At 39.0% G+C, this 9608-nt stretch overlaps 1 protein-coding gene across 2 annotated transcripts; it reads right to left on the minus strand.

Annotated features, from left to right (window-relative positions):
• Positions 1 to 358: 358 nt before the first annotated feature.
• On the minus strand, positions 359 to 8886 carry LOC139137323 (crt homolog 3-like). 2 transcript variants are annotated; one of them, XM_070705356.1, is made up of 5 exons: positions 8484 to 8886; positions 6095 to 6691; positions 4348 to 4568; positions 2742 to 2837; positions 359 to 1424 (listed from the first exon to the last, which is right to left on the minus strand). In XM_070705356.1, exons 2-5 carry the CDS (start codon positions 6663 to 6665, stop codon positions 1011 to 1013), a joined length of 1302 nt encoding a protein of 433 aa, XP_070561457.1. In that variant the 5' UTR covers positions 6666 to 6691; positions 8484 to 8886; the 3' UTR covers positions 359 to 1010. The 2 variants fall into 2 exon arrangements, with proteins under 2 accessions (XP_070561457.1, XP_070561458.1); XM_070705357.1 differs by lacking the exon at positions 8484 to 8886 and adding an exon at positions 8394 to 8467.
• Positions 8887 to 9608: the final 722 nt, after the last annotated feature.

Below are 9608 nucleotides of genomic sequence, written 5' to 3' on the forward strand. Positions count from 1 at the left end.
CATCAGAGCTCGGTTTGGTTCCCTCTATGTGTAACAGTGTTTTGAAAAAGATGTTTTTGTTCTGTTCAAGAGAATTACTTCCGTTTCATGATTCCTTCTAACAATGATTTGAAGGCAAATTATTTCTACAGTGATCAAATAGAAATGTGAACCCCACCCGGTACCGCTTCAACAGAACAAATAAAATTTGAGGTCGAGGTGAGCGTTTCCGAAAATATTGATTGGTGCAGTGAGTATAGCACTGGGACACAACACACTACCACACATGCGCAATGCAAACGTCAAAAAGACGCCAGTACTATATATTCGGAAGGGAGTCAAATTTCTTACATTTTTATACCATGAACGTATGAAGGCATTGAATTTGCGCCTAGTCTAGGCGTTTACTCGGAAACGAAACATGATAAGAATCAATAACAACGGAAAGTTGTGAAAAACTTACAGGTTTCCTGAGTACTTCTCGAACATTAATGAAGAAAACTTCAAAATCTGGATTTGCTCTAGTCGTACGTAGATCTAGTTAATGCGACACATACCAATATGCAGTGGTCAAAGGTGTTATCGCCCATATCAGCACAACATGAACAAATCTGAATAGGGTGTTAGTATCCAATAATACGACCCCAAGTCAAATGCTGTATTTAATTCACAATAAAACATAGACGTATTTCTGACCGTAAAATTGAGATGATGTAAATATCCCCTGTACGTCATGTACATTTAGCGGACTTCGATATAAAATATTGGCAGGATAGTCTACGGGACCAAGAAGCGCGAGCGAAAGTGCGCTATAATTTTCGCTAATCTAAATGTTTCTTCTTAGGGTAAGAGTGATTCGATTTTTGGGCAAAGTGTGACGTAATACTGCATTCTATATACCATTGTGGACGTGTGCGTTATAAGAGATGCTAAAACACATCATTGTGTTTAAGCATTGTAAAGATGCCATTCTGAACTAGAAAAGTTCAAGTTGAAGAACGTTACATGTTTGGTGTTTTATTTCATCCGAGTCATGCATTCTGGATGTCAAAACTCTGTCCTCGGTTTCTTTGCTTTGCATCCGATGCTGTCTCTTCTTGATCACTGAAATATCTGTACATGACAACAGCCGGCATCATGATTGCAAGTCCTGCCAGCGTGAACGCCGTCGCCAGGTCGAACACCGGGTTCCAGTGAAAGTAGGGCTTCAGCGTGAAGAGAGTCCAGAACAGCGCCGCCAGCGGTGTATTGAGAGCCTGAACAACGACAAGGTAGACGGCGCCATCGGCGAAGCGTATCAGCAGGAAGTTGAACAGGTATGTCATGACGTAGCTGACGATGAAGAGCCATGGCCTTCCAACCATATCGTGACAAGTAGGATCGCCACCATATTGGCATTTGAATCCGGTGGACAAATTCTTCCAAAAATGTGCCGGAGAAGTCGCCTGAATAAAGTGAAATTGAGAAACTTAGATAAATTTGACTGTCTGTATTTACCTTTGGAAATTATGTGGGTTTTTTTTGCTGTTTTTTTTTGTTTAATTTGTTTGTGTTTTGGAGGGGCGGGAGGCCGTCATGGAAACTAGTAGAGCTAGATGCCGCTAAGGTAAATTTACCTTGACGGGTAACAAAAAAAAATCCGCAATAACTGTAAAATTCAGCTTCGATGTAAGTTTCCCCACAATAATTGACAGTTGCACGGAGACAAACACTGGTTTCTTGCTATACAAGTGTACTTTCAGGCAGAAGAAGGTATGAGATGGCAGTCCGAAAGTGACCGTTGGTCTTATCTGGAACTGAGGAGGAGGAAAAGGGATATAATAGAGTGAGGAAAATCAGCCTCTATTGGAATAAACTTCTTCACCTAGTACCTTCGATATATCAGAGGCTGGTAGCAATTCAAGTGTCGAAATGGAAAATTTTAACAAACCGATTCATAGAATATCGCCCTTTCGGCTACTTTTTCGGATGTTAATCTAAAGCCCGATTAGCTTGTCTTTTTGTGTTCAGATAACCAAAAATATCATCCAATCTTTGGATATACGTAATCTGAATTTCCGTATTAAGCCATATTATCCAGGAAAATGTAATATTTTTAAATTCCTGGTGATTGATTTTGGCGACTAAATTCAGGTGTTTAATATGCGTATATATGCGGAGGCCATATTTGGTTTGCAGCTCGAAAATTGAAATTGAAATTTTTAACGGTTTTAAATTTAAGTTTGGCGTTCGTCGCCAATGTTTGAAAAACGTTCTATGGTAACACTTCAGTAGCCCGAGGCATTTTAACATCAAATTGGCAAGCATTTGATTTATACACACCTTATTATAAATGCAAAAAATTCAGCTAATAGAGCTTTAACTTGACTTTCGGTGATACCCTCTCAAGGGAAATGGATATATGTCTAATTCCCGTTTTAAATGAAAAAGGAACACTTTCCCCTGATAACCTTGGTGCGTCCGCAAAATATAGAAAAATTGACATATGGTGTGATCCACGAAATTAAAAAAATGAAGGCGTACCTCGTCATGGAAACTACCTGGAGAGGGATTTTAATCCTACAGAATTGCGTTTTATACACAGAGGTGTGTTTACTGTCTTATTTTCTTATAAACAAAAACCCTGGTAAGTTATTGTAGTTTAGGGAGAAAGTCTCGGAAAATTTTCAGGTTCCGGAAGTAAGTGTGGCTATTCTGCGATTCTTAGAGCGTCATCTTACCGTGTATGTAGTTAGACAATCAAAACGGTAGCGAGGACTTACCATACCGAATCCAGGGATGAAATCAGTCCAGAATAGCGCAACTACCGAGCAAAGTGTGTAGACATTCAACCATGCATTAACCACGGCTGATGACGTCTGTTGGCGAAGAGAAAATAATTGTTTATCATATCGTGAGGTGCGTTGTTTGCAGTGGAACCGCAACGACAATGAAGCAACGTATTGGCTCTGCTGCTCATACCTTACTCGCTCATGCTTGTTGTATGTTTGTATATTACTGTAGTGCGGGTTAACGTAAGCCAGTGATTGGATTTGACTCTTGGTATTCTTAGCCGAATCTTACGTCATTTAAGGTAATATGCACCTAGAAAGTGAAAGACTTAAACTTTTGCTCTAACTTTCCTCAAGGGATCTTTCAATCATTCTCTTTCAAAATCAAGAATAAAAATAGGGGGTCACCGTGCAATTTTTTGTACTAGAGATACCAAATTACCCAAGATTTACCGATATTAGAAATTCAAAATGGCCGCCTAACTCTATGGAGAAAAATAAAAATTTTCGAATTTCGAAAAACTAAGCCGGTGAAAAGTTTTCTTTCACCAAGAGCTTTAAAATGAACCCCACATGTGGTGTATCAGAAGCCTTCGGAGTCCGAATGTCACCCGAGATGCAGACAGTCCTCAATCCCTGGTTCTTGCATTAGTGGTCGTTGACATTGACTGTTTATATGCTAGTCCTTTGCTCTCCTCTGAAAGTTGCAATTGTGCACGGTAACTCAATTTTCCTAGAGAGAAATCTGATAAAAAAACATGCCCCTTGAAGAGACAGATTACGGTTTAATTGTCGAGCTCAGTACTGACGGCAAATCATCGAGTTTAATATTTGGATTCCTGAAATCATGCCAAATTCTTAAATACTTATAGAGAATCTTTAAAGTCGGAGCGTAAACATTGCCGAATCCCGAGGGCAACCGTTACATATGATATTTTGGAAAAGTCAGGCATTATTTAGGCAATGGAGTCAAAATGCCAAGTCAGTTACGAGTCATTTTGCAGGTAATTTCTGACGAATCCCGTTATGCTTAAATATTTTGAACTCAAGATATGCTTCATTTTAAGGTAAAATGTTCCTTAGGGACAGATATTTGGACAAAAAGAGTCTCTCAAATGTACAATATTTTACTGGTCCGTTGCTTGTGCGCACTTGTTTCGAATATTATGGCGTAAATAAAGTTTCTACCGTCTTTCTTGTTCAAGCACAAAAAAAATTCTCCAGCGACTTAACACGTCAACAGGAGCCTACTTCGATTTTCAGATATCGGTAAATTTTGTTTGTCCAGTACCAAAATTTGCCGGAGTGACCCCTTGTTTTGATTTTGATGTGAATTTTGGACGCTGTAGAAAAGATTGAAAGTTTGCTTGAGAATTTCTGGGCAAAGGTTTGAATATTTCGGTACCGAGGTGCATGCTATTTGTGGTGTTACAGTCATTAGCTACTTCCTAATAATCTTTAATGATCTCAAATATTATAGATTGTCTATTACATGACTGTCAATACATGTAAATCTTCCCTGTACCATAACCCAGTGGGAAATTTATCGCGAGGCCCTACAGCACGCCCTCACAGGTTTGATGAGGAATCGTCTCACCTCTTGATCTTTTATTCGTTCCAATACGACATTCATTATAGCAAGTGGTAGAAATCCAAGCAAGAATGCGCATGGCCAAAGGATTCTCCCCAAGGTTGTTTGTTTGTCCTTTCCACTTCCAGCGTCATCAGCATGGTCGATATTGAATATTATTGGTTCCATGGATATAAACAGTCCAATCATAACTATAGCTGTACAGACTAGCCGTCGGAGACCAACGCCTGTTTATTTATCAACATTTATGTTGAAAAATAGCCAGTGAAGATAGTAAATTTGGAGAATAAGTCGACTTGCAAAAAAATAGAAATTAGATTCGAAGAAAGAATTTAGTACTTGTTTTATGAGTAATTTGTAATATTGCAACTTCAGTTCAGCTTTAAAGCGTCTGACACTTTCGAGAAATTTTTAATTAACAATATAATGATCCAAGTCTCCCAAATTAATTCCAATTATGTTAAAGGCCCGATAGCTGTATCTTTTAGCATTATTGTTTGTGATTTTACTTCCAAACTATAGCAGGTTCATGGGAATGTACTCATTGAGGGGTGTTTATACAGGTAGAATAACTGTCAACTAGGATTACTTGTGCAATTTTGAGCAAGATAAACAATAAATGTTTTGCCCAAACAAAAAATGGCGCCCTCATGCAGATAAAGCAAAACCACAGTAAGCAGTGTATGTATGCATTGGAATCTTCACAGAAACAACAGACTAGTCCAATATAATGCATGAAGTGCTGAATGTGTCCACTGGGACACCATATGCTATGTTTTCTTTGTAATATTACAAATTTTAAAAATGGCGGGAAATCAAAATAACGGTCAAAATTTAAATTTACTTGTCCAATTTTTCAGTGGTAAAAGACTATATCTTTAAATCTGTAGAATTTTAAGAAAACATGAGAAAAATAGAAAGCCTTTTTCAGGTCAACAAATTTCAAGAGTTACAGCTACAGGGGCTTTAACTCTAATGACGCTATTTAACTTTTAGCGGTATTTTATGTGTTTAATATGTTCATAAATGTATTTAAGCAATAAAGCACACCCAGCGATGGTATACCACGAGATTTTGACCAGTTCACGACATATATGCACGAGCGATAGCGAGTGCATATATGAAGTGAACTGGTCAAAATCGAGTGGTATACCGTCGCTGGGTGTGATTTATTGCTATTATATCATAACAGTATATTGAAATTCTGGCCTGGAACGTCAAAAACGGATTTTTGCTCAAGCTGAGAACTCGCGCGTATGCCAGCCGTGGTATATCGCCAATATAGCACGGTTCTTTTCGCGTCTCGACCAATCAGATCGCTGTATTTGCACCATCAATATACTGGTATGACATAAATACGCTATAATGCACTATTATGAGAAGCTTTGCAAGAGCGATAAGGCTGCAATACTTCCCACTACTTGTTTCCTGTCCGATAGCTACATATCATGATTACATGATTACATATCAATTAGATAAATATATTCCAACAAAGTGGAAATAAAACAGTTCTACACAACTAGTACTGTGAATGTGTCCATCGAATGGCCAACACACAAATTACATTTACAAAGCACTTTGTCTAAAAAATCAGGAAGAGAAAGAAAGTGGTGAGGGAGATTTAGCGCCCCTAGGCCATTACGAAGAAAAGCTGACATCACTTGCACCATTTATTCATTATTGTTGATCGAGTTTACATGTTTATTGATTACCTAAGGGTCGGATAAAATGGTGGGTTCAGAGTTGTACTCACCTTTCCTTAGAATGAGATATCTCGAAACCACAGTGAAAGGTATCACGGACGTGCTGAGGATCGCTTGCAGCGCTGGTGGAGTGCGACTGGGATCACTGGCATACACCAGAAACAAACCATTCATGGAGTTCAGCAAGCCCGCCAGCACCAGGAACTTCATCGACGCCTTCGGCATAAAGCCCACTTTGGGATCGAACAGTTTTGAAATGCAAAGGAGCAGAAAGAAAAACGGCGGGAACATGATTGTACATGAAAAGAGAACGTAGTAGGCGTCACTGAACTCATTGCCGACTTCGGAGAATATCGGCAGAGACACGTTCATGGCAACCGTCGATATTACCGTCATCGTTGATAGGAAGATGTTCAATAACCGGAGACTAACTTCAACATGGCGATTGCCTGGCAGAGATATTTTCACCTTCCTTTTAGCACCGGCGACTTCTTTTCCGTTATCGTTCTGGCAAGGTTTATCGACAATTTCGTCACCTGCAGGACTGATCAGTGGCGACGACGGATTTCCATAATCCCACGTAGCAGAATCTGGTCCTTTCGAAATCTCGGTTGAATCCATTTCAAACCATGTAAGAGTCACTCAATCTTAAGAAGAAAAAGTCATATACTTTTTTGTTTTTTTCTCGATATTTTTGTGATTTTATTTAAGCAAACCGAAATGTGGTATTGAAGCATATTTGACAAGAATTTGGGCGCGGCCGGCAAAATTGTCCAAATCGTACTTATACGTACTTATACGATCTTTTCTGGATTCTGTTTGAGATGTGTGAAGTTGAATGTCTTTTACGCAGCGTAGTCGATAATACAATTGGTTCCATTTGATTTTAAAAAGAGATATGTTAATGAAAGTTAGTAAAAAAAAATCGATCTCAAAATGGGAATACCATTTACGAGGTGAATTTGAAATAGAATACATAGCACCTACGACAAAAACTGAAGTCGCCTGCTCATATTTATATAAATATTTATATATGTATAATATATATATATATATATTATATATATATATATATATATATATATATATATATATATATAGTGTCAGTCTTACAAACACCTTACACTGTATATAATATGCTGTGTTTTTGTAGACCAATGGATTCTAATCTTGGTTAAAATTCACTGGCTAACAATAAGACATCGGACACATACAGGCTGTACTGATTAGCTGACCACCCGGGATTTCGACGTAATCTTGAGGTGAAGAACGGGAAACTGTATTTTTAAGGTCGCTTGACAACCTGGTATGAGGGATGATTCATAGACATGAATCCCTTGTTAACAAACTGTGAAGATATTTAGGAGGGCCCTGAGTTATGCGCTCTTCAGACCAACCCTAAACATAACAACCCCCTCGATTTGAAGTGGTTAATGCTCATCACTGTATGAGCCCATTGCTTTCCTGTACCCCCGTCGCTTGTCAACTTTCATTCAAAACCAATCGATCTCGGCCTCGCGTTTGCTCACCCGATCACGAGCTGCAAATGTCAACGGGTGAAACATATGTCAGACGTTAACTTTCATATTCACCCGAAATTAGGTCATCTCTACCATTAAGCAGACGCGGCAACAAAGTGTTAAATATCGTCAGGTTATTTCCTTGTACGCGTATTCTTCTGCATTTACATGTTTGGTACATTTTGCCACTATAAGTTTCTGTAATAAACGTTAGTTTCCCCCAGCCTAACGCTAACTCATTCGATATGCAATCTGAAAACGTTGTAGTGTGTCTTTTGTTCGAACTTTAACCCCAAATAGTTGATTTGACGAGACGAGGAGCGATTACAGATTTTAAAAGGGGGCGTTGTCCATTGTCATCAAACGCACGATTGCCCACCTTTCCCAGCCATCGAATAGAACCGTCGGCGGTTATACTATGTGCTCGCAAGAATACAGTAACAAACAAATGTTAAATTTGCCAGAATTTCAAAAAACTAATAATTTTCCTCGTAAAGACCAGCTAGGAGGGAAAGTCAGTAAATTTTGGAAAACTGCCGCGTTAACTTACGAGTCGTCAGTGGCCTCTCATCCATACTGACTGGGTAAATATTGCAATAAAGAGGGCAATTGTTGAACAAAAAGTATAAGTTGACGTCACGACTACTCTTCACTTTACTCATCCTGGTTTGAGAAAAAATTTCTCAAAAGAATCGCGGAATCATATTATTGTTGCACATGAAAACACATGTTAAAGGGGGAAAATATTATGAGGTGTTCGCAACCGTCAACCTTCGATAAGTTGTCTGAGCTATAGGAATGACAGTGCAATGGCCCTGGAAGCACTTACGCACGGCGCCAACTTCTACCGTTGTTCGACTGGTAAGTTTACCAGCAGTAGTATACGCTCTGTCACAGTTACCAGAGGAAGCGAGCTTACCTGCATACTAATGTGAAAACACGACAGTGGAAGGAAAAGTGACGTCAGTATCCCGTATTCTTGCAAGTATTTACTGTCCAGCCGGTGACAACCGAAATGACGTCACAAGTAACCGATCTCGTGACTCTCCTGTGAGCTAAAGCCGAGGGGTGCTGAGACTATCTCATTTCCATGATGCTTTGCTTAGACAAAGTTGATCTGTTGTTCAAGTTGTTGCTGTTATAAATACTATTGTGCTGTGACAATCCGGCTAATAACAAAGTACGTGACGACAAAAAACGAAGCAAATACAACAACAGTTATAAGACTGTAATAATACTATCAACTTAATACTGATTGCATGTTATACTTCCCCGCACTGCGTATCCAAAATGGCGTGGACACCAGAGCTGGTTGTTTACGTAAAAGAAATTGCGAGTGATTGCGTTTAACCTGGGCTTCGTCAGAAAGGGGGTCAAACATATTTATCACCCTCATCGCCATTATTACAAAGGAACGGGTCAGTGAACGCGCGTGATGTTGCATACGGGGATAAACAGAATGAACCCGGAAGATAGGTCTTACAAAAGCTCGATATGATTACAATGTATTCGTAATGCCATGAATTTTATACAGAAATTTAAGAAGCAACAGACCTTGATTTCCGAATGAAGGTGTTCAAAGGACAATTTTTATTTCATTTATTTTTGCTTTGGTTTTTTACGCCCACTAACCTTCTCACCGTATAACTATCACCGTCAAGTGAAAAGATTTCCAAATTAAACACTAAAACGCGTCTTTCTTAAAATTTCGGTAATTAAGATTAATCAATAATAAACAACTGTCTTCAAGTGGTACCGTTTCCTTTATGTGAGACAGACATTTAAATTAACAAAACCATCAAGGTTGCACACGCATATGACAGAATACAGGGTCTTCTAAATTACTTGCTTTCGAGGGATATTTGCAAACACTTCCTAATTTTACTCAACTGGATTACCCAGACTTCTCTGCGTTGCTCTCGTCAGGCTGTATAGGGGCGGCTCTAGTTCAACGTTATAGCTCACAGTATAGTACATAACACTTGCGGTCCTGTGTTGTAGATCATAGGCAGTTTTTCGATTTCATGACCTGCACCTTCTTGGG

The sequence above is a fragment of the Ptychodera flava genome, chromosome 7 (genome assembly GCF_041260155.1).
Source record: "Ptychodera flava strain L36383 chromosome 7, AS_Pfla_20210202, whole genome shotgun sequence".
NCBI classification, from domain to species: Eukaryota; Metazoa; Hemichordata; class Enteropneusta; family Ptychoderidae; genus Ptychodera; species Ptychodera flava.